Raw genomic sequence first — 26136 nt, 5'->3', positions numbered from 1 at the left:
TAGCAAAGGAATGATCAACTCTCTTCTCTCTCATTCTAATTTTTTTTCAAGGACACTTAAAAAACAAAAACAAACACATAATGCCCATAAGAACATCAGAGACAGAACTACCAACCTATGCTTGTTATTAGTGTAGCACATTCCTCTTTTCATCTAATGTTAGCTAGTGTGTTAACCTTCTATAGCTATAAATTAATGAGGCTCCTAATGTATTTTCATTGGGAGGTTGAGCAGTCAAACTCATTTAGTAAGTGAAAACTACAAAAATCACATTCTTGTGAAATCTGAAAGTAGAAGCTCCAGTGAACTAATGATCACAGTATGAACCATTTTATGTACCAATGAAAATAAATATAACCTGTAAATGAAAAATGTGCACTGCATAAACCATGCATTAATATGCTTCTACCTGCAAAAAGCTTCATCTGACAGTCTGAGAAAAAGATGAAGATAACTAATAAGATCTTTTTAAATGCTCATGTTAACTGGATAACATTATAGCATTTACTGTAGCCTTTTAGGGACAAATGCTTATCCTAAGGAAGTCAATGGAAGCTTAAAATGGGTCCAGAATTTATTGATGTTTTGGACGCAGAGAAAAATCTGATACATCTGATGTACTTACATGGCTTTTTGGCTGGCTGAACTAACTGAGGGTTCAGGTATGGACTGTTCTCTGCATCTATTCTGCGCTTGTACTTCTGGCGACCTCCACGTACTCTGTCTAGGCGGACCCCTAAAATGGGAAAAATGAACACACTTATTTAATGCTTTCGTTGTGATGCATTTCACGTGACAATCTTCTACCTAGTGCTTTGAGAGATTTCTGTAGCATACCCAAAGCAAATTTCTTTTCTCACAACTATAATTATTAAAAGCAACAGAAAAAATATAAATAGTCATAAGTACTTGCAACCTATTTATATTTTCATACAAACAAGCTAAAAGTTTAGACTATAATTTCTTGTGGAGAAGATAATTTTAAAATATTTCAATTATTTTCAGAACACCTTGCTACTAACATGCTAACCGCTCTGAGACTGGGGTTTGGCCTAGAATTCCTTCAGTTCGGGAGATTCTGAGCTAAAAAGTCCTCTTTAGTAGCAGCTTTGTCAACCTCTATATGTTATAAGCATAAACAGATTTACTAGGCTACCATTATGAAGCAAAGGATCATGAAGAATGAGAACTTCAGAAACAATTAACACTGAATCTTGTTGTGATAGTAGAGATGCATTTACTTAACACAGCCTAGAGAATTGACTGCAGTAACTGTAGAGTAACCTCTTGAAGTATTATAGGGGTACAAATATGATTTAAAAATCCTTTGGAAATGACTCGATAGTAGGGGTTACGTTGGGGCTGCAAAGGACGGAGATCTGCATGCATCTGGATATCAGTAAAGCCAAATCAGCATTTGCATTCTGCTGTCACATTATATATGGCTTAAGTAGTACATTTGTGTTACTTGAGATGTCTAGGCACGGGATTTATATGAACTGAACTTCCTGAAACAAGCTGGAGTTGCTCTAGCACAAAAAAGGAGGTGGCATGCATAAAGCAACAAATTATTTTTATTTCATTCTGAATCATCCAGACAGATTCCAGGCAGCAACACATCCTTTATGTAGAAAACCTCAGCAAGTAAGGCAAGGCCAAGCACAACTTCTGATGACACAGATTTAACCACTGAAGAACTCAACATATGACAACGTCCTCCCTGCACACTTCTATTTTCATTATATGATTAACTTGTCCTCTCTCTTCCCCATCATCTGCTGCTTCTCCGCATCCTTCCTTCTTCATCTTTCCTTCTTTCCAGAGCTGGCTTGAACTCAGAAAAATCTAGAAATGATGGGAGCTCCAGTTTGTTAAAGCCCCTTCTCTAGGGCCAGTCCTGTACTTAACATGGGATGCTGGAATCCGCTGCTGTCTGGGGGCACCTTTGGCAGGGCTAGAAGAGCAAGGATCAGTGTGCTGTCTATGGACATGCTCTGGTGAGAGAGAAAAAAAAGCTAACTGCAAGGGAAGAGCGATCACTCCTTTTTCAACCAAAAGAGGAGACAGACTAAATGGATTTTGGTTGGAGAAGGATATTTTGATGAAGGGTCAAAAATCCTGCAGCCAGCTCTTCAGCTCTTCTCGCTTTTACATTTCTTCTGGCCATTTCCTCCTCTCCTTCCCTTCTGTTATTCACACACTTAGGTTCTCGACACACTAGTTGCTGAGGACTGGAAGAAATTAAGTGAAGGGTTCAATCCTGCAAACTCTTACTCACACAAGTAGTCACCTTACTTGATGCTCTCATTGACTTCAATACTACTGTGAGTAAAGGTTACTAGCATGAGGAAAGATTTGTATTAAAATCAGGCTCTAAGTCAGTAACTGCAATACACAACCTACAATTCTATGCAAGAGTTCTCCATGCTCTTTGCTAATCACGAAACTGTGTAGTGATCTCCAAGCCTAGACAGTGTTGCATGAGATCATACGGTTTTAACTGAAACTGTACATTTGCTTACTTAAACACAGAGAACACATTTTTGATTAATTACCCATCTAATCTGTATACATTTATGAATCACACTATATAAATCATAAAGCAATCATGTACCCATAGAGATCAAAGCATGCTTATGAATGAAATCTCTATGTATTTATCTATGTGTTTACAGTGTGTTCATATATCCTTATCATAAACATATTTGTGTGTATATATATATTACCCATGAGACCAAATTCTGATCTCAGATATATAGTATAAACCCAGAGTAACTTCACTGGGAACAGAATTAGATTAACACAACATGTGTATGCTTATCTGTAATTCAAGTTAAGCATATACATTCATTAGCACAAGTTATTACAGTTTATTAGACAGAGAATTTTCAATTAATGGTTAATAAATGTCCATAAGCACCCCAAGGAGCTTGATCTCCACCTAGGAAAACTGACATTCAAGAAACTATACTGCCAGAAAATGCATTAAAAAGGCCGTGGCTTGTTGGTTGAACATTCAGAAAAAGGCAGGGGATTAGAGCAAGCCACATATGAGACTGGTGGAATTATAAAAAGACTGCCCAGCATTTTAAGAAAAATAGATAGAAAATGAATTCTGCATAATTCAGGTGTCATCTTTCTTTCTGCTTGGGAGCAGATTTCATAGAGATAAAAGTCGGATCGCATCGGACAGAAATATGTTTAATCAAAAAGTAATGGAACTGAAGATTAAATTAAAATAATAGAAATCTACCAAGAAGAACGATTCTTCCTCCCTTGCATTTGCACAGATGCACATTGTCTGGCTACACTGAAAGAAGACGACATGGGTTTAATTAGGCCGTAACTTTATTATTAGATGTCTGGGTCTACCCGACGGATAAAATGTACAGTGCAGGTAACCCCGTGTTTATTCTGTAATTACCCGGGGGGCTTTTACTAGCTCCCCCTCTTTTTCCATCCAAGTCCCTTCAGCAAATTTATTGCTGGGACCTTACCATACCCAGGGGGCTCCCACCATCTCCTCCTCTTTTTCCATCCAGGTCTCTCCAGTAAATCCATTGCCAGGACCTTACCATCCACCCTCTTCATAGGAGGGCTAAGGGGTTGGCTCCCTGCCGTACCAATCATAGAAGTCCCCAACCACCCCCTGCTCCTTCCTTTAACCAACACCTCTTTTTAAGTCCTTTTCCAAGCCATTTATCTGGTCACTGTATACCTTTCCTTGACAGTCGCACACTTAGATAATGAGTTGTGACATATGGCCTACTGCCCTTCATGCCATGTATGAACACAGCCCTTCCTGAACCCGCTGTGGGGAAGAGGAACATCCTTCCTCCTCCCAATTGCACCCAAGTCAATATGGTGGCAACGGAAAAATTCCTTCCCAACCCCCCTAACAAAAAAGGGGCGGCTAGTGTAATGCCCACAGCAGGTCTTAACCAAACCTGGTATTTTCCTGCATAAAAAGGAGGGAGGGTGGTTCCTGCTTCAGATGGCTTTGTGTAAAAGGGACGCTTCAGCCCAGAGCTGCCCCTTTTAAGCCCTGCATTCCTAGGGCATGAGTCAGCGACCACCCTGTCCCCTTCTGCAAAAGTTTTTCATCCCCCACACCCCCTGCCATAAAGCATTGTTTCCATTCAGCCAGCCAAGCCACCCCTTCCCTCCACCCCGTGCTTAAAGGTGCAAGGTGGTCATTCAAGCTGCTCACAGGTTCAATGGGAAGGAAATACAGACAAGTATCAATGTGGCAAAATCATACACAGAATTATATATTCACTTGCACATGCATTTAGACATCCGTATATACACAACTTTTACAAACAACAACAAACGTGTGAGCACTGTAGTTCTTAATATCTTAGGGAAATGTATTGCTGAACAACCACAATTTAAAATGACATACTTTTGTAATGTAACTACTTCTAACTTCAGTGTAAAAATACTTTTTAATCCCCTCCCCGCCCCAGATGTTAGCTTTTAACATATCTTTAATGGTAAATGGAAAAGCAAATTGGGGTTCTACTGACCTTTTACTAGTATAGACATAGAATTTACCATTATGCTTCCTTAAATTTTAGCTTAGTCCTAACAGCAAATAACTATATTAGAACCAAATTTTGACACTCTTACTCACATTGAGAATCTTACTTAGCAATGGGAGTCTTAGAAGGACTACTTGCAAAGTAATTTGTTACTCAAAAGTGAGAAAGTAGACCAGAGTCTGACCCTTAGTGAAAAGTGGTTTATTTGGGGTTTTTCGTGGTGAACGGGAATCCAGAAGTTGGAGAGGTTTATTTTGTGTATATATATTCTCCCCCAATTCCTGACCTCCCAACCTGTAAACCATGGCAATTGTGAGAGTCGTTACAACAGAAGAAGTATATTTGCCTGTTTGGAACATAACTAACTATATGCTCTTCTGTGTTCACCTGCTCTACTCTGCCTATCCAAAACAAACTATTACAATGCAAGAAGTTGCTTTTAAAAGGCTCGGTTTCGGGGAATTATATTAACAGCTGATATCCTGGTCATAAAGTTAATTAGTGTAAGCAAACACAGGATGTTTATAATATTAACAGAGATACTGCGGAACATATTTAGAGTACAGAAGGAGTAAGTAGACCTTTCTTCTAATCCTAACTGTGCAAGTGCGTCTTTGGCAACTCAATCTGTCATTGCATCAGTTTCCCTATCCATAAAATGAAAATAATGGTACTTAGCCCACCTCATTAAAGTGATCTGAGATTTTCAATGAAAAGCCTTCTATTATTACAGTACTCTGGGGCCACTGGTATAAATGAGTATAGCTTAACCTAAGCCAAGTGAACTCAGATCAGCAAAGGATCTGGCCCCTAATGTACCCTAATGTCAGCCTTTGTCTTGAAATCCTTAAACAGGAAATATCCCAGTGATGTCAACGAGAATTTTATCTCTGTATGGACTAAAGAAATGGGCCAATTACCAATTAAAACATGATTTCAGCAGTCAACACTATAGCAACTAACAGAGCACTCCACTTTGCCTCTAATTACAAACACTAAATCACCTGTTAGAGCAGGAAGGGAAATCACACACTTCAACATAATTTACAAAACTCAAATGGTAAGGATTAGTCATGGGCTAGAATACATGGAGAGCCAGAAAAATACAAATACATGAAGTAACTAAACTTTTTTGAAGAGGCAGCTACACAATCCAATATGGCATAAGGGTTTCTTCAACTGACCTTACAGAAAGAATAGTCTGGTGCCTAAGGCACTGGACTAGGACTCTATAGAACTGGGTTCAGTTCCTGATCCTATCATAAACTTCCTGGGTGACTATAAGCCAATTCTTTACCAACTCAAGTAATAATGAAACAAGGCACTATTATTTTGAAATAAAGAATGTCCACACACAGACGTGCTCTGAAATAACTTACGTTGTGAGTTACAACCAATTTAGTTATTTCAGTTCCAGTTTCTGTGAAGACAAGCCATACTCCATTTTTGCATTCCTGCTTTGTCTCCATCAATCCAATCCTGTATTTATACGTACCACCGGGTATAATGATTTATCATTTGTATTACCATAGCACCTAGGAGCCCTCATTATGGACCAGGATGTCATTGTGCTAGGTGCTGTACAAACACAGAACAAAAAAGACAATCCCTGCCCCAAACTTCCCTTTATTCAAACCCTAATGTGGGGGTCATCCTTGACTATTCCCTCTCTCTTGCCCACACGTCCAGGCCAGGTCCAAAGTACACCATTTATCCCACTAACATTTCTAAAACCTAACCTTTGCTTTCTTTGCACATCGTTAAACCCTTGCCCAGGCTCACATCTCAACTTCATCCTCTCTGGTCTCCCCAACACTCATATACCCCCTTCCAGTCCATGTGAGATACAGCTCCCAAGGTCTTCTTCCTCATCCATCCATCTGACTACATCATCCAATTCTTTAAACCTCTCCACTGGCTCAAGTTTAAGCAGTGCTTAATTTGCAATGAAAGAGGTGGCGGGGCTCAAGCAATTTTTGTACTTTCATAACTGATGTGACAAGCCCAGAAATGCTGGGGCTCAGTCCTGGAAAGCCCTGCAAAAATTAAGAACTGAGTTTAAGCTATTCGTGACCTTATCCCTCCTATTAATCACTCGTGTGTCTTGATCATGTTGCCCCTCACCATCCCCTCTATTCTACTAATGATGTCAGCTTCGAATGCCCATTTGTTCACTTCTTCCACAAAGATCCTTGTGGTTCTTTGCATGGTGCCCTTTATGCACAGAACACAGTTCCTGAACTGATCTGCAATGCCCCTACCATCTCCTTCAAACCCTCCTCAAGGCCCTCTAATATCCTGATTGCCTACAAGAAATTGCCAACAATAGTTGAGATGTAGGGTTTTATTTTGTTTAAAGCAGATTTTATCCCTCTCCCCCACTTCCTTAAGTTGCATGTCTTCATCTGTGAACACTTTGTGGTCAGGACTACTTCTGACCTGAAAAACACCTAGCATGCAATGGGTGCTACTGTAATTAATATAAATAATAACTTACACTATAGTAAATCAAAATTAACTCCCCTCATGCCAATGGAGTTACTGCAGTGAAGAATAGGTGGGAGATGAGAATCAAACCCTTCATTTTAACTTCCTTTGGGATGTTTTGGATTGCATTTGTGCTTCCTCTATAACTCCCCTACAGTAGCCATGAGAACTGTGGCAGTCAGGATTCTGTTCCACACTCATGTCTTCTTGGTAGGCTCCCCCTCCAATTATGTGCTCAAGATGTGCAATAGAAGTTACTGTACTCTGTGGCCTCTTCCACCACAGTGTGGATAAGAAATTGGATTAGTCCCACTGATAAAAGTGATGCTTGTAAGACTCTCAAATTTGTTTTAAGATTGTACAGTGAGACTAACAAGAGAGGAAACTGAAGGAACAACACCTCACTCAGCATCAGAAAGAGCAGTAGCATCAGTATTAGAGGCAAAAACCAGATTAGCAGTATCAGAAACTGCAGAAGGAATTTTAGTGGCAGACTTTGATTCAGTTCTCTTTCGGGACAACATTCTGACAGGATGCTCCAATTCAACCTGGACATGCGGTGTTTATTTATAAGGTTGCTGAACAAAGTTGAGTGAATATTATGTACATTGAGTTGTACATTTATTTGCCAAAATTACTAAAAAAAAATTTTCTTCTTCCGTAACTATAGACTGAAAGTATCTGGAGATAAGGTGGGCAACAACACTTAGATTAAGACAAGTCAGTAATTTCTATACTTTAGGATTAGAATAGTGTGAGGCCAGTTAATCCTGAAATCAAAATGATTTGCAGTGGAAAAACACATACAATATACTAGAGATGTGCAGTAAATTACATAGCATGAAGGAAAAGGATAACATGAGCTATCTTTATTTGCTAGTGCTGTACATTTGGTGTATGTGCTGAATTGTGCAGATGCCAATTTGTGAGTGTTTGAAATCATTTGGTATCATATTTGGAAGCATGTGAGGTAAAACTAAAAATGCAGCCAGAGATGCAAAATGCGTGGTCATTAGGCATTGATTTTTATTTTTATTTTTTGAAAACTGAGTCCTAAATCATCAAAGATAAAAGCCATGACTCACATTAAAGCTTTCTTGCTCTACAGCTAAATTAACAATTAGCAAGGGAAAGTCTGCAGAGTTTTTGTTTCCTGATAGCAACCTGCACAACTGAACACATTATTTAGTGTTGCATAGGAAGTCTAAAAATCCTCCTCCTACTTTACAGTCAGTCAGGACCAGAGGTGAAAGTGGGCTAGTACGGACCAGTACAGTGCACCAATAAAAAGTGGCCGCTGGTATGGGCTGGTACATGGCTGATGCTAAACTGCTGCCACGGCAGCGCTTTAGGGACTCTCTTTAAAGCACTGCAGCAGCAGTGCTTTAGCGTCACTGCCCCCTTGGCCCCTCCTCAGGACTGCTGAGGGGCAGAAGGGGCAGCTGCTCCAAGCCTGGCAATTTAAAAGGGAGCGGCCAGAGCACCAAGCCCTTTAAATCACCGCCGGAGCCCCAGGTGGCACAGGCCGGGCAGTGCTGAAGGGATGGCTGGGGGAGGCTGACCCTCAACCCCCCCCGAGACCCCATCCCTTTGCCTGAGGCCCTCTCCCTTCTGGGGGCCCAGAGCCAGGCCCCTGTACCGGTAAGACCTAGCCAGGACCCAAAAGATATTTCCTAATTTGTCTAAGGGATGGAATTTACCGTTTTACAAGAGACACCCTTGTAACATTCTAGTTTGGGAATATAGCATGTACAATGATTAGAGCAGTTGGCTGGGAGTCAGTAGTCTTATGTTCTCTATTTTACTATGCAACTAACTTACTTTATAATTGTGGATAAGTCACTTACTTTATCTATGCCTTGTTTTCCCAGCCTTAAAATGAGGATAATAATACTTCCTCCTTCTTTGCAAGAAGTTTTAACTTTACATGTAGCAATCGTCATGTGGAATTTGTGTGCACTATTATTTGTGCATTAAACAAAGCAATGTTTATGCATAAAACCCCCTTAAAGTCAATCTTTCCATGTAAATGAGGGTTTGTGCAAATATATTCCATTATTTCTGCACAAGTGACTGCCAGTGAATAGTAGCCTCTACAGAAATGGTGCCACATTTTATAACATGGCCCAAAATGTTTCCCAAGTGAACTGTTGTTTTACATTTAAAATAAATAAATAAATGGCTCCATATGAAACACAGTATCCTAAATGGTGACACCTACAAGTACAAATTAGGTCATATGCAACAGGTGACAACTTTTAATTGAATGTCTTCGTCTGCAATTCTGACAAAAGGTGAATGGAAATAAATGAGTCTGGCAAGATAGCCCTGAGCCTTACAATACCCATATCTCGTTATTTTTAAACAGCTATCTATAAACCGATGGTGACAAGCCTTGAACCTTTTATTTCTGCTCAAGATGAGGTGAACGTGCAAAGAAAAAAAAGAAAAAAAAACCCAGGGCATCTAAAATGCTGCATTAAACATTCAATACTCATCATTTGCAACTCCCCAGTTTAATTAAAGGAATCCTCCTTTTCAAACAGGCCCTTTTTCTAAATGTATTTCTTATCCAGAAGATTTACACTGCATGTACCAAACACTGGGTGCCTAAGTTTGTTCTTTCACCAATTGGACACCAGTAGAATTCACTAGAATTATGACAAATTTATTCTGATACAAGGGAGATCAGAAATAAGCTACTAAGGAAGGGCCAAACAATATTTATAATTTTTATTTCACCTGTTAAAACAAGGAAAGGGGTGGTGTTTCAACTAAGATGGAACTTTTGCAATTTGTGCAAAAAAAGGAAGCTAAAAGCAAGAGCACATAAACTGCAAAACTGTTATGTGATTGGTTATGAAATGAATAATCACCACTACCAAATATGGTCCTCTTTCTAAATTAGCATATTGAGTACATGATAGTAATTAGTCAGACATGTAAAATACTGCAAAGATATTTATGAATAACATGAAAAGTGTTAATGTCACAGTTAATGCTATATTAGTGTGCGTATATATCATTACCATATGAAATATACATTATGATTTTATATACATAAGACCTCATGGACAATACTGAGTAAAACAAAACACAAGGGCAATTAATCCCCGAATACCAACAATTCTCATGTAAACTATTTAAATATGAAATCAAACATGAGTGCTTTCAAGTTCCGAAATTCAAAATTAAGACCATTTAATGAGAGAGAACTTTCTAGAGTGTTGTGGCACCAGTGGATAAAAACACTTGCAACCACTATTCTAAGGTGACAAGCCGGGAGAGAAACAGCTATCTTGCGATCCAAGCAATGGACATGGAATACAAGGAGACAAGAAGGTCAAAAAAGGAGTGGAGCAAAGCCACATCAATGTTTGAAAGTCACAAGCAAGCTTTTATTCTAGATCACACCAGCAAAGCTTATAAGATTCAAGAGATATGCTAGTGAAACTCTAATAGGAAAGAAGTCTAACTGTTAAGTTCTGGACCATTTGCTGGCAACTCTCAAGAGATGCAGGAAGATTGAAATAAAATGCATTACACTAATCCGACTTGAAGTATTGATAGCATGAATCAGGATCTCAATATCCTTTCAGAAATAATAATATGCAGTTTAGTAATATTTCAACTGGTGACTTGGAGAGGGTTGGATTCAAAAATTAATTTGGGATCCAGAAGTCACAGCAAAGTCCCAAATATTATAAGCTGAAAGAGCTATGTAAAGTGAGAATCTCAGTATTGCTGAGACTGAGAAGAACCTTGCTTAGAATTACGACTTGTGCCCAGAGAAGTTATTTCTTTTTCCTAGAACAGAGCTGGAGTAATTAAAGGAACACCATCAAAAATTTAGACCCCTAATGGATGCCTTATTCAACATACAGATTAAAAACGAGTTGTTTACACCGATAACACCAGACAAAATGATCCTTCCTTATTTTTTTTAAATCTTTTATGTTTATGTAAATGCCTTTTCTTTTTAGGTTTTTAGGACCAAACTCTATTCATCTTCATCAAGGACAGTTCAATGGGACTACTTGCACAAATAAAGTGAGCAGAATATGATTCTAAAGATTTGGGGCTTAATTCTCAATTTACATTCATCTGGCAGTATAAAAGGGAACACTGCATTTATGCCCACCTAAAGGCTCCTTTACTCTGCCAGATAAGTTTAAATTGGCCTTCCACTGAAATACCGTGGCTTGATTCTCATTTACAACTATTTTAAGTCTCTCCATTGGCAATATAGTTTTCATTTGTTTTTCATTTTAAGATCACTCTTAATAGTGCCAACTAACTCTTAATTCTTTCATTCCATGAGCATCCCTGGATTGCAAAGAGGCTTCTAAGCTTCTTGACACAAAATGAGATACTAATTTTGGAACAAGTCAACAAAATGTTGTAATTACAGTTTTCAGATCTGGGTACTTGGCCTATAGGGGAAAATATTATTTATACAATGAAGAGTATGAAGGGATAGATTTTTAATTACCAAGCCATATTGCTATTAAACAATTATTTCCCATATACTCAATACATTAACAAACCATATTTCTGTTGCTCAAGCACTATGTAATTATTCCTCCATTCTGTCACTGTTCATGAACCATGCCATACATTGTGGAACCTCCCCAACTTTGCACCTCAAGGATACACCAACCCTCAAGGATACACCAACATCTTGTCACAGTCCTGAAATCCACTCATTTCATCTTCCCACTCCCCATTTCTAAGGCCCTACAAAGTCCAGCGCTCCCTGCCCTGAGAAATAATAAAGCAAGAAGCTTAATCCACATCTTCCCACTAACGCATTTTCTGATGTCAGAATTGTGTTTAAATACAGCCTATGTTCTTACTAGATAAAATCTTACCTCTTGTTAGAATGTACTGGCATAATTCAGGAGACTACACAGAGTGCCACATGCTGAAATGATCTGCATGCATCTGAAGAAGTGGGTATTCACCCACGAAAGCTCATGCTCCAAAACGTCTGTTAGTCTGTAAGGTGCCACAGGATTCTTTGCTGCTTTTACAGATCCAGATTAACACGGCTACCCCTCTGATACTTGACACCATGCAAGGCACTGCATTTAGCCGTATGGAGTGGAAATCCATCAACCTCATGAAGAAACTTGCAATGCATCTGAAGAAGTGGGTATTCACCCACGAAAGCTCATGCTCCAAAACATCTGTTAGTCTATAAGGTGCCACAGGATTCTTTGCTGCTTATGCTGAAATGAGAGTACTCCCCATAAACTGGCCCACATAAATGTGTGCATGCCAGCTGCACACAAAAATGGACTGACATAAACACCTCTTATAGATGGAAATGTGGGTTTTGGACACAGGACAGATGAGGTTGCGTTTTATGCAGGCACTCCTTTAAGTGGTTTAAAAATGGGATCTATAATGTATATGAATTGATGCATGTTTTGATAGTATTCCTCTCCTCCTCCCTTTAGTGTGTTGCTTGTTGTCTTTGATAGCAAGCACTTTTGGCTAAAGACCATGGCTTTCTAAGTGTTCATATATGCCTATAAAAATGGGGCCACAATTGAAGCCTCTGTATTCTACTGCAATAGAAATAATAATTATAGCATCCAGCAAGATAATGCTCACACACTCTACTAGTTACTTATACCTGCAGGAAATGCCCTCACTTCTCTGTACATTCTTCTTCCTGTCCATATACCATTTTCCATTATATCTTAAAATGCTTCCTCTTACAAAAGAAAAGGCCAGTGGTGGCTTATACCAGTTTGTGATAAAAACAGCCACATGTTGTGACAGCAAGGACTTTGTGATCCCAGGTTTATACCCCCTCCTTCTTACTTCTCTCTAGGGCAGTTGTTTACTTTATAATGGGAATCTTTACCTGGCATTTAGAAGGAAAAAAAATCTGTCTAATTAGGATGATATGCTCACACTGGAGGGTACTGCCATGCCATATCACAGCATCCTCCTTTGCAGTGTTGCTCATGGCATGAAAGAAAAAGCTCAGAGTTAAGGCAGAAGAATGAACGTTAACAACATATCTTATATTTCAAGACACAGGTGGCACTGAATTAGAGAGACTCCCTTCAACTCAAAGCCAAAACTCTTTTAGATTTTGTGGTCAGATGTACATGAAATCAAAATATACCTTTATAAAATAAATGACATCATGTGAAATGACAACTTGCTGGTATTGCTTACTAATACTAGCTATTTTGTGGGTTGAAATATTCTGTTGCTGACCAGTGGGAAGGAAGAAGAAACATACGTCTTTCCAGGAAGGAGAATATGTTTTATTTGCAGAGCTCTCAGGTAAAAGGACCCAAAGTCTACAGCTTATTGAATAGTAGGAAAAATTATCTGCAAATAAATTATTCTCCTTTTCTAAAAAACAAGTTGGTGAATAATGTGTCTCATGAATGGCATATGAAAATCTATATAGCTGGTAGAAGAGTAGGAAAATAATGTATTCAACAAATAATTAATTGGACAAACTACTTGGGTATAATATTCTACCAGCTCTTCTCACGTGAGTCAGGGCTCCAGGATCAGTTCCAGAATTGAATTTAGACAGGATTTTTTTTTCTGGAATATGCTGCAGTACATGCTCTCTTTCTTCTCCAAGTAGTAACATGTAAAATGGATCCCTCCCCTGTGTCAATTTCAAGTCTTTACTCAGGATGATATAAACCAAGATAATTTTGGGTAGTAGTGGATTTAGAGTTAGTGGGGCCTTGTGCACAGTTTCATTTTTCACCCCACCCCACCGTTGGGACCCAGCCAAGAAAAAGAATATCCTCTCTCCCCCTGATTTTTCATTCTTTTTTTCTTCCTCCTCCTTCTATATTAAAAGTAATAGGAAGTAAATGAAAATAAAGTGAGGTACCTTGATTGGGGCAGGAGGATAGAGTGCAGGAGGGGGTGAGGGAGGGGGCTCTGGGAGGAAGTTTGGGTGTGGGGTGCAGGCTCTGGGCTGGGGCAGAGGGTTGGGGTGTGGCAGAGGTCAAGGGGGCAGCATGCCTCTCAAAGTGACCGGCACACCCATCTGGCAGCGGCTCCTAGGCAGGGGGTCTCTGTGCACCACTGCCAGCAGGCACCGCCTCCACAGCTCCCACTGGCCACAGTTCCCAGCCAATGGGCGCTCAAGGCGGGGGCAATGCACAAAGAGAGACACACGCCCCCAATGCCTGCAGGGATATGCCGGCCACTGCCGGGAGCAGCGCAGCACAGAGGGAGGGAGGGAGGCAGCATGGGCAGGGAGCTGCCTTAGCTCTGCTGTCTGCTCCTGGCACATTTCTACGCCTCCCTTGGAGGGAAGAGGGCAGCGGGTCTCCGTGCACTGCCTTGGGCCAAGACAGCGCCAAGAGCCGCCTCCTCCACTACCAGGGTCACACAGAGACATGCCAGCAGCCAGCTGTTTCCAGGTAGTGGCGTGGGCCACCAGCCACGGAATGCAGGCAGCCTGCCTGCCTGAGCCCTACTGCGCCACTGGCCAGGACTTAGGGGCAGGTTTTCAGATGAGATTTGTCCTGCATTTTGGGGGCCCGCTGTCATTGGGGGCCCCGTGCCACCACACTGTTTGTTTCATGATAAATCCGCCTCTGATTTTGGGAGTTCCATTTTAAACTTAGACATGTAGCCTTCATGGATCAGCACATCTCCTGAAGTTGGGTATACCAGTAGTGGCTTTTCCAGGATAAAAGTGCTTTAACTCAGGCCCCAATTCTGCAAATGTTTGTGTAACTGCTTGTTTTTATACTTATGAGGAGTCCAATTGAATGCTATGCACTACTTGTTCATAAAATTCAGCAAATGCCCACATTTTTGCATGGTTGGGGCCTTCATAACTATTCTGTATGTTACAGAGTGCCTACTTTGCAGCTCCTGTGGGGAAATCCATACTCAACATGGCTGTGCCTGGAAGAGATTTAAAAAATGCTTATATCGTGGCCTGATACCATGTCAGCAGAAGTGTTCATGAGAAATAAAATAAATATTTAATATGAAGTGTCAAACTATATGAACATTCATGCTGACATTGTCAGCAGGTATGCGAATGCTGTGATGAGGTCATGGGACGATTTGGTTGAAGGGACAACATCAACGCAGCTCAGACTCTACAATTGTAAAAGGGTATGTTTGTATTTACAAAACTCAACAGGAACAAAAATGTTTCAATAAATTAAGAGATTTTTCTTTCCAGCTAACCATTCCCCTGTGCTACTATGAACCTAACCATAACAAAATTCTGAACACGCATAAGAACCAGAAAGTGAAACTGAAACAAAGGTGACATTGACCAGTCTAGTTCTATCGCACAAGCTGAGTGAGAAGTAAACCATAGAAATAATGAAAAGATTAGATTTTAAAATTCTTTCAGTTTATGGTAGAAGGTTCCATTCCTACACACGGTCATTACACTTGGATTCACATGGCCAGACCTTCACACTTGTGCAGATCCCATTGACTTCAATGGTGTTATGTGCAGGTGGAAGCATGGAAGCAGATACATGAAACTAGGTCAGGGTCTAGAGTACTAAAACACTAAGAGCAGTTTAGGGAAGGAGGTTTTAAAAATAAGAAGTGTTCATTTTTTTCTCGTAACGGTATTTCTTTAATAAAATTAGTTTAAAGGTCAGGTCCCCAACAATCACATTTAAAAAATAATACATTTTGTGTTCTTTCTGTTTACTTTCTGGTTTTTGAGCCAGTGGGATTCACATCTTCAATCTTTCCTCTACAACCATGAAAGCTAGAAAGTTACTTTTTTTTAAAATGCAAGCTGAGTTTCTCATATAATAACCTGACTCCAGCAGCTAGGGCTTTAAGAAAACATTCAGTTTCACAAGGCTTATGATAAAAGCACAGAAGCTGTCAACACTAAGTTTCAACGTTTTACCAATGGAAAATAGCAAATAAGAAAATAAAAAAGGCAAAGAGTTAACCTTTCAATGTACTTAATAAAACCTGTACTAAATGAAACAGATAAAAGTACTGAGAATGAAAACAAAAATATAGTCTACTGTTCATATTGAGCTTTATCTGTAAGGGAATATATTTAACAATGTATTTTTGACCCCGGGGCAGCAGATTTACCCGTCAACATGTATAGTGCCACCCTCATCCTTTGTGATACTGTCTGTCACAGTACTCTGGGGTGACACTTTATCCTACTTGCAGCATCTGCATCTGATCTCAGATTAATACTTCAGTGATCAATTGGAAGTTTATTAGTGATATCACATAACTTAATTCAAGCTGTAGTATTGGTAATCTAAGGTTTGTGTACACCACTACCATGGTTAACCCACATAGCCAGTATGGCAATTGTACAGCAGCGTCAGAGCTAAATGTTGATCAGACTTAATATAGAAAACCCTAGCTGAAAAACATAGCTACAATAACGGGCTCATGTTTTGAAGCCCTTTTTGGCCATCCATAATCTTACGCTCAATTAATATCATGAGCTAAATTGATTTTACATTAGTAAAACACAATAAATTTTGTAACAATTAGACAATATACTCCGATTATAAAATGCTCCCTGCTCTAAAATAAAAAATAGTGACAATTTTCTTGTAATCTTATATGAAGTGTTGGACCTTTGGGGAATGGGTTAATAAATTATAGATTTTTAAACCAGGGAGACTGATTTACTGTAAACTTCTACCATTACAGTTATAGTAGATGTCTATCAAATTGCTTATGAGGACAAATTTATGGAAAATACCCAAGAGTAAAGCTTTGTTCTTATTATGATGCATGAATATGTATGTAATTTTAGCCAGACTAAATTAACAAAAAAAAATGTTGTTATAAGAAATATTCTTTTTCACCAAAGAGGCTCCACTTCACTATTCAAGATGCCCTGTATACAAAGATGTTCATGGAAGGAAAACATTTTAAATTAAACAATAAGAGTAACTGTTAGAATGAAATGAATGTTAGGATGAGATTTCAGAGTAATTTCATAGGCAACATATAAAAACTTTTAGGTAAGGAGGCAAAAAATGATTAAAAAATAAAGATACAAAAATGAGTAAGCTCTGTATCCTTAATGAATTCTATGCACATTTTCTTAACAATAGGCATCTCTGCTTTTGGTTAAATCAACATATTTCTTGAAAGGCACAGCCTATCATAAGCCCTATCCCTGCAAAAAGTTTATGCACATGCTTAACTTTATGCCTAAAGTAACCGCAATGGAACTATTTACTGTGCGTGAGGTTAAGCACACACAGAAGTCTTTGCAGGACCAGGGCCACATACATAGCACTGTAAAATCAAGAGGCCAAAATCTGTTCTCTCACTCCAGTTCAAATCTGGAATAACGCTACTGAAGCCAGTGGAGTTACCCAGATTTAAACCAGGGTGAGAGCAGATGACAGAAGCGTAATGGATTCATGCCTTGCTTTTTTTTTTTTTTTTTTACCCTGGTCAAACTCATAGTGACCAAAATAAAGTTTCAGAGTTGTAATAGCCCATCTACTATATGATATGCTATATATTATAATAAAGCGTTGCACTGATTTAACCTTTTCAGAATTCTGTTACTTGATTGGCTGACTGTAAACAGGCGTGACCTGAAAGTAGTCTCATTACGCTGTGGGGAAGAAGCTACTGCTTTGCTGGTTACAGATCACACTATCACAAAAGCCAGCAACAGTTTTTTAATTCAATGTTCAAAATGCATCCAAAGTTTCAAGTAAAAAGAACTACAACAAATCATTAGATGTACTTTCTCAATGCCTGTTACACAAAACAAGCAGTGTTTGTTTCTTAGCCTCTCATCTCACATCCCTCCCCTTTCTTCTCTTGTACGTTTACACAGCGGATACTTTAGGCAGAGTTTCTCCTTCTTTGATTAATTTTACCACTGATGATTTTGAGGCATTCTTAATACTGTTACTTTTCCCTTGGAAAGGAATAATCCATATCAGCGCTAGTTTTGCTAATGTCTTTATGCAATATACAGATTCCCCAGAGCATAGTTTTTAATTATTTGTGTATTCCATTTTTATTTTATACTTTTTGCATCATCCCAGTCAGAATCCTAAAATTATCTGACCTCCATAAACATGAGGATATTTCTACATTTTTGCCATCAATATTAAAGATATACAATTAATTAGGTCAGGATGTGACAATTACCAGTTAGAAGATGCACAAAAAGGGTAAATAAAACACATGGAAAATATGTAACTGAATAGTACTATTGCCAACAATGCCAGAAATGCTCTTAGCATAATCATCATTTAGCTTTAAGACTTCTTTACTTCCAGTCAAAACCAGATTAAAAGAACGTAATCTATATTTAGGGAGAAAGATACATAGGATTAGTAATAAAAGATAAATTCCCTTCTCCTTCCTGGAGCAAAAACCCCAAACTAAGAAAATAGCACAGATGTGAGAGTAACCACAAATACCTTTCATTCTGCAATGCATATTTTTAACCTTAAAAACACTGACCATAAATAATCTTTGATCTTTCAAATCACCTGTTAGAAGAGCACAGGTGTGGTGGTGTTGCTCCTGTAGGACTTGACTAGATTTGTTCCATTGCAAAAATGGGAAGTTAGTTACATGCACCGCTAGACAAACTAGAAACTATGGACCCATTTAACCTAGCTGCTCATGAAGGTAAAGAGAGCTGTGGAAAAACACTTGGAATGGCTTGAAGCTAAAACACCACAACCAAAAATTAACACTCAAATGTATATTAAAGAACTGTGAGATAATTACTAAAGACTGTAAAGGCCAGATTGTTTCTGATCTTTGCATGGAGCATAATGCAAGAAGTCTTTTGAACCTTATTTATTCTCTATGCAAGCACTGGGAACAGTTGCAGTCCCCCGTGCTGAAGGGAGGTGGCCATGGTTACAGAGGGAAGCAATGATGTTGCAGGGTGCGTACTCTTCCCTCTGCATTTAGAAAATGGCTTTGATTCTAGAGGCTGCCCAGTGCCTAAATGTCACAACCTACCCCTAATCAGTTATAAAGCTCTGCTTAATGCTTACTGAAAGCTAAAAGCCAAATGTTAAAGTCCTTTCTCAGTCTTTTCTCACTCCTTACCCAGGCAAACACTTACTGAACTCAGTCTCTGACACACAGTGGAAGTTTGCCAGAGTAGATGCACTAGAAACACTAAGAAAAGCCCACAAGGATCAGCCCCAAAGGAGATCACTGAGTGGTGGGATCCTTAGATCACAGCTGGCTTCAGGATTATGGCCCTTCCACTCCCCCCTAGTAAGGTTATTTTGGGGAATCCTCATCCACTGATGCTATCCTTCCCCTCCCTCTTGATCAATGCTCTGGAATAGCAGCAAACCTCAGTGTTACATTAAATTTGGGTACTGTCCTTTAAACTGCCCCATCCTCCCTCCAATGGATCAGGCCCCCCTCTCTCCCTCCCTCCCTCAGCCAGAAGCTCTGCTCATGCTAGAAAACAGCTCTGATCCCAGTGGGAAGATTTGGATCCATTTACCTTCATTAGAATGCTCATTACACTACTTAGTATGAATTTAAAGGAGGATCAAAAGGATGCTATATAACACTGTACTTCTTAAATGTGCACAGAAGACTGGAGAAGGCAGTAGACTGCTTATCATTACATTACTACAGCCACATGACAGGGGTAGGATCTTGACTATGTCATGAAAGGGAACAGAGGGATACAAACTGATTTTGGTCTCTCTGGGCCTTAGCCTGGTCATCCTGGAGAAAAGGAAGGAATTGGCAGCTGTAGAACAAGCCCGCAACTATCTTATATCCAGCAAAATTATGTGTCACTTATAAGGAACATCAATAAGTTTTCTGGGAATAAAGAGTCAGCCGCATGTTTATTGGAGAAAATCAAAGCAGACGGCAGTGAGGATGGATCCAATGAGGAAGACCCTGGAGACTGAGTGTTGGATCTTTATTACTCTATGATCTCAGTCGTCTTAACATTTATAGTATTTTTCTGATACTGTTTCCTAAGGTTTTACATGTTTCCCATCTGCTGAAGTGGGAGATTTATGTGAGCATCACACACCTTGCCATTGTTTAGGCACATTCATTTTTTTAATGGAAGCAGGTTTTAGAAACTATAACACAATTTATTTTTTACTGCCTTTCCCCCACCTTTCAGAATTAAGTTATTTTCTATTGCTTATGCCACCGTGTCAGAGATGGTGTGGTACTGTGGATTAATGTCCCTTTATTATTATCCTCAACTCATGGGCTTGATTTCCATTTGCTCAGGCCCTTCTTCTTTCCCCTGCCCACAAAAGTGTGGCCCTACAACAAACTTCATTATGTTGTGTCATACTCCTGTGCAGTCTATTACTTTCACAGCTGTAGAAATTATGCTTTTGAGACGAGATGTTTGCTGAAGCTGGTTTGGCGAGTAATTAAAGATTGGACACTACTGGGTATGTCTACACTGCAGCTGGGTGCAAGCCTCCCAGTCTGAGTGGACAGACTTGTACTAGCAAGGGTCAAGCAAGTGCTAGTGGCGCTCGAGCTAGCATGCTAAAAAGAGCCATTTAGACATTCTGGCTCAGGTTGGAGCTTGGGCTCAGAAGCCTGCAGGGATGGGTGGGCTTCAGAGTCTGAGTTCCTGCTTAAGCCAGAACATCCACATTGCTGTTTTTAGCATGCATGCTCAGGACCCGCTAGCGTGCGTCTGTCTACTGGGCCTGTGAGACTCACTTCCAGCTGCAGTGTAGATATACTCATTGGGACCTGGCCATACCAGCTATGTACTCCACAGTACTTTTGTATTTTAAACATTTCTGTGTTTTTAAATACAAAAAACTGACCAAAAAACATGAGCTGCAAAGTTTGGCCCCAGATTAATATCTTGATTCAGTTCTTATCAGTGTAAATTCAGGGGAGTTCAGATTTCAGCAGGATTCAGGCTGGGGGTTTGTTTCAGCCCACTACAGAACATGGGATCAGCTGTGAAGTTCCAGATCAGAACTTTTGTAAAGTTCAGGGGATATTCAGAATCAGGACATTGGTTTTCCCATTAGAGAGAAACCTGTAATTTGGATATAAATCTTCCCCAAATTCAGAGGCTTTTGGGTCCCAACCTATCTCTATAAAAGATGATTAAAAACCCTGATTATATATTGAACAGCAAACTGAAAAAATGCTCTGCTTTTTAATTTATTTCTTTGCTTAAATTGGAGGATAATGTTTCTTTACTTAGGGTTCTTATTTTTTCTAGTGACATCAAAACTTAAGATGTTATAAAAGATGCTCACTGTACACCTTTGCTAAAATGTTCCCTTTTCATTCAACTGCTGCTAATCTGGGTCATCTACTACACTCTCACAATGAAATCCACATCCACTTTATATGATAAACTTTGTGTGCCACAAGGTAAGCACTGCCATGAAGGTACTCAACCCTTATCAGAACTCAAATGTAGCAATGAACTAAAACTGATTTAGATTCCAAGTGCTGAGTGCTACACTTAATTGCAGGTGAAGGTCTTGAATCCTGCTTAAGAAAGACAAGTCATAATGTATCTACAGAAAATCCTAGTGTGTCAGCATATGGTCAGAAGGGAAGGCTTGATGTGCTGAGCTTTATGGGGAAATGGAACATAAAGTCTCTGTTTGTCATAAGCATACATTGCAGGCAGCAGTTACCAAGCAAGTGAAGGGATTAACTACTCCTAGACAGGATCTAGAATAGCAATCCAAAGAGTTTTGCCTTTGTTGGCAAAAATAAAAAAATGAAGGTTTGTTCTGAGTTCCGTGTAGTTGTAGAACTGATAAATGAAATTGTTTTTAATTTATTGGTGTAAGTTCTGTTCACCATCCACACTACACTTGCCTACACTGTAACTTCTGTTCCATGTTGTAATTCGGACCCCATTTTGGAGCACTCACTCCATTTTGTAAAAGCTTCCTCCAACCTTCATTTTTGCAGGCCCTGCTGTAATCTTATTAGTTTAGTTTAGATGTGTGAATGAGGTATGTATGGATGACGGAATCAACTTCCAGCCCCAGCCTGTCCTGATGAGATAAAGTTCAAATACCAACGGCTGAAGACCTAGACAACAGCCCTAAACAAAGTAAGAAGCATCCACCCTAAAAAGAAAAGGACAACAGAACAACAGAAGGAAGATCAAAGCCAGGTCCAAGGCTGAAAGTCACGCCTGCAATTGATGGGTGATCAATCTAAACCCAGAGGCAGCGTGACACAGCAAGACCTATAGACTTTGAATCCAAACTAAAAGCCTATAAAAAAGAAGGGTGAGATGAGAGACTCCGGGTAACATTTTGCTGCCAACATGGAAGAACATCAGTGCCTGCCCAACAGAGATCCAGCTTGTCCTTGTGCCCGGCTTTCCTGGCCAGTTAGCTGCCACAAGCTACGAACCCAAGCTGCAAAATCAAGCCATGAACTTAAGCTATCTTCAGGACTGGTAACTATAGAGCAGCTGCAGAACACCTGATGAATGTGTGTGTGTGTGTGTGTGTGTGTGTATGTGTGTGTGTATAGGTATTAGGTATAATGTGAATGTGTGTGTGTGGTGTGTGTGTGTGTGTGTTGTGTGTGTGTGGTGTGTGTGTGTGTATAAGAATTAAGATATTAGTTATTAGTCATAAATCATCATAAATGTGGCATCTTTGCCTTGTCCCCTTTAATAAGATCCTGCTGGTTTTTACTGGTCTAATATAATTGGTACAACATAGTGTGACCAGACAGCAAATGTGAAAAACTGGGACAGGGGATGAGGGGTAATAGGAACCTATATAGAAAAAGACCCAAAAATCAGGACTGTCCCTATAAAATCGGGACATCTGGTCACTCTAGTTCCGTGGGCCCAATGCAACTCACAGTGAAATGAATGGAAGTCTTTCAATTTACTTCAAATGGGTATTGGACTGGGCCCTGTCATCTGTATTATGCATATAGGGCTCACATATCACAATGTGATCTGAGATTCAAATGGTACAATGTTCACACTGACTGGTTAATGTTGTTAGACTTTTGAAAGTATAAAAAAAATGAAATCAGAAATATACATAGGATTATAGGAACAGAAAATGTGCCTTATTGCATTAGATTGCAACACAGGCCCACTAGGACCATGCCTGTGGGAAAGTGCTTCCAGCACTTCTAGGGAAAGCTGGTCCTTCTCATAGCGCAATTAATCAATTGTGCAATATTGTACATAGGTGGGGAGGGAGGGAGAAATTCTGGAATGATTCCTCCAGTGATCAACATATGTCCCAAAAGAATGGAATTTAAGTTTAAGTTTATGTTATATGTTGCTAGTCAGACCTAATTTAAAAAACATATTGGTGATGGGGAGGAGCCAAAATAGAAGTCATTCTGCAAAAATGTAAGGAGCTTACCATCCATTGCCCAGCATCCAGGCTTGCATGGCACATTGCTTTTTCTCCCTCTCATCTCTAGAAGGAACAGAAACTTCAAAATGTTTTTTCTATTCTTTTCAATTCCATAAAATTCAAGAGTTTTATAGGGCCAGACCCAAATGTGGGTGCTTTAATGTTTTTATCATCTGTATTACATCCAAATCCCATTTTGCATGTGCATCGGCGGAAATGTGCCTTTCCCCTGTGGTCTTAACCAAGGGATCTGAACCAAGCCCATGATGTGTGAAAAATCAGGCATGCAGGGTTTAGGTAAGTCTATCTCAGTGGTGGCAGATGACAGAAGAAGAATGGTCTCAAGTTGCAGTGGGGGAGGTCTAGGTTGGATATTAGGAAAAACTATTTCACTAGGAGGGTGGTGAAGCACTGGAATGGGCTATGTAGGGAGGTGGTGGAATCTCCATCCTTAGAGGTTTTTAAGGCCCAGCTTGACAAAGCCCTGGTTGGGATGATCTAGTTGGGGTTGGTCCTGCTTTGAGCAGGGGGTTGGACTAGATGACCTCCTGAGGTCTCTTCCAATCCTAATCTTCTATGATTCTATGATCTCAGTAAATTCCTTCCATCACAATCTTTTTTTACTGAGAGGTAGGCTACATGTGGGCGTACAAAAAGATCAGCTGCCTGTTGCAAAATACAAATAAAAGCTCTGTTATTGAAATTAACTGGTTTTGTACAATTTGCTTGATGGACTAAAGCCTGCGGTCCTTTCTCAGACAAAACTTCCACTGAACTCATGCCACTGAAGTCCTGACTGCAGAATTTTTCCAGCATGAATAATATTCAAGGTACCCACCTCATCAATGTAAGCAGCATTACAGCCATTTATCTTTCTTTTTCATTGTTATTTCTCAGCTCTTTAACCAAAATGTTCAGTGTTTTATTGTTAATTGTGATTTAAAAAAAAGGAGAAATGAGCCAAATCAATTACCATTCTCAGTGGATCTGTACAGTTGAGGCACAACTTCTACTGTTTTAATTAAATTGAGAGAGAGATCTATTGTTTAAAGGCATTTTTAAAAAAGGCAATTCAACATTTGAAGTGAAGCCTTTTTGTTTTTATTGGAGGGCCAGAGATGACTCTAAAAGCACTGCAGGTCTTTATTTTAATTTCATAGGAGCTATGAAATGTATAAGTACCGGAATAACAATTAGCTATCCATTTTTTCCACTTAGTTAAAGTACCACTAATTCTAAAGGGCTTTTTGTGAGTATACTATTTCCTAAACAAAAGGGCCATGGCTTTAATCCAGGACTGGTAAGAGGAAGAAACCTTAATGAAGATGGAAAAGCAGCAGAATGAATGAAAACCCAAACAAGCCTGCCACCTTAAATTAAATAAAAACCATAAAGGCCCCTCGATGATAGGGAGCAGTTCTGTAGAAATGTATTATTTGCTTTATCAATACAAAGTTGATTCATTATGTAAAAAAGCCCAACATTGTTGCTATTAAAGACAATGGGATTTGGTCAATGGGTTTTAAGCACATTTCCTTCTTACCTATGGCAGGAATGATCTGTTCAAGATGCAGAGCGTCCAGACCAGGGAATGCACAGGCTAAAATCTAGTGACGCTCTGATTCCAGGGCCCACCTGGAACATTTCCTTGTTGAGGACCTATAGACTGTGAACTAGTTGTTGAATCTGTCCCACACTTATTTGAATAGACTAGTATGTACACACACAAGCACTCCCGCCAACAGTACAACATACAGAAAAATTCTGAAGGGTCTGCCTGAATTTCATCCATAATGGACTTAATATTCAAGAGACGCTTAAATTATTGTTCCAAAATACATGCAAAGCAGGCTGTTGCTCACACAAACCCACGTTCATGTGAACAATGGTTGCTGCTCCAAGAAACAGATGTTTGCATGGACAACAGATGTGCATTTGTGTGCTAAGTGGGTTAAGGCAATGGGAATTTTGCTGAGTACTGACTGCACAATGGGGTTCCATGTAAAGTTATTGTGCAATTACATTATATGGGAAATTCCACATACATACAGAAGGCAGTTGAAATCTGCTGTGTGAAACTGACAACTTGGCTTAATATAATTATATGGAGGGTCTATATTCTGGTGACATATTTTGTAGCTCTTGTTACTTTTAAGACTTCTATTAACTTCAATGGCCTTTGCATTTGGGGCCATAAATGATCAATTATTTGCCCTGCATATCTCCCTTGCATATTCTATTGACAAAACTTTCACTGACACAACAGAGATCTGCAGTGCAGATCACAGAGGTGATTTCTGCCCCTTGGTTTGAATGCAAAGTTAAAATGTTATTAGGGCTGTCGATTAATTGCAGTTAACTCACGTGATTAACTCAAAAAAATTAATTGTGATTAAAAAAATTAATTGTGAATTTTCACTCTCTCTATTTCTCAATCAATTGTTTTGGTGACCATTGGTGTCTGAGAGAGCAAGCGTGGGTGGGTTATTTAACACTAATTGTAGTTTCTTCCTTGGATAGCACGCTATTTACATGGAGTCCATCCTTTTACTCCAAACATCCCAAGGGTCAACGGGATCACCAAGGACGCCAGACTAGGAACAACATAAAACATGATTACTGTTCTAGTTTTCCCTAAATGCTCTAGATAGCCGTCACTTTATCCTGTGTACACCACATTCCATTACTGCCCAACCTAATAAAGACTTCTGTCATTGCGATAGCTTTTCATCTTCACAGCTCCTTTCTCTTCTCCTGAT

General features: G+C 39.5%; 1 protein-coding gene across 8 annotated transcripts in view; it reads right to left on the bottom strand.

The window, feature by feature from the left end:
* The window catches only part of ESRRG (estrogen related receptor gamma), a 509353-nt gene that overhangs the window by 82563 nt on the left and 400654 nt on the right, over window positions 1-26136 (bottom strand). For all 8 annotated transcript variants that reach the window (XR_003999716.1, XM_030557498.1, XM_030557499.1 and 5 more), the window contains one exon: window positions 626-736. Coding sequence is in view for 7 of the 8 variants with exons in the window: in XM_030557498.1 (XP_030413358.1) it covers window positions 626-736 (111 nt within the window). In the remaining variant the exon portion in view is untranslated. The remainder of the gene's footprint in view (window positions 1-625; window positions 737-26136) is intronic.

The sequence above is a fragment of the Gopherus evgoodei genome, chromosome 3, assembly GCF_007399415.2.
Source record: "Gopherus evgoodei ecotype Sinaloan lineage chromosome 3, rGopEvg1_v1.p, whole genome shotgun sequence".
Taxonomy (NCBI): domain Eukaryota; kingdom Metazoa; phylum Chordata; order Testudines; family Testudinidae; genus Gopherus; species Gopherus evgoodei.
This window is presented reverse-complemented; position numbering and strand designations above follow the sequence as displayed.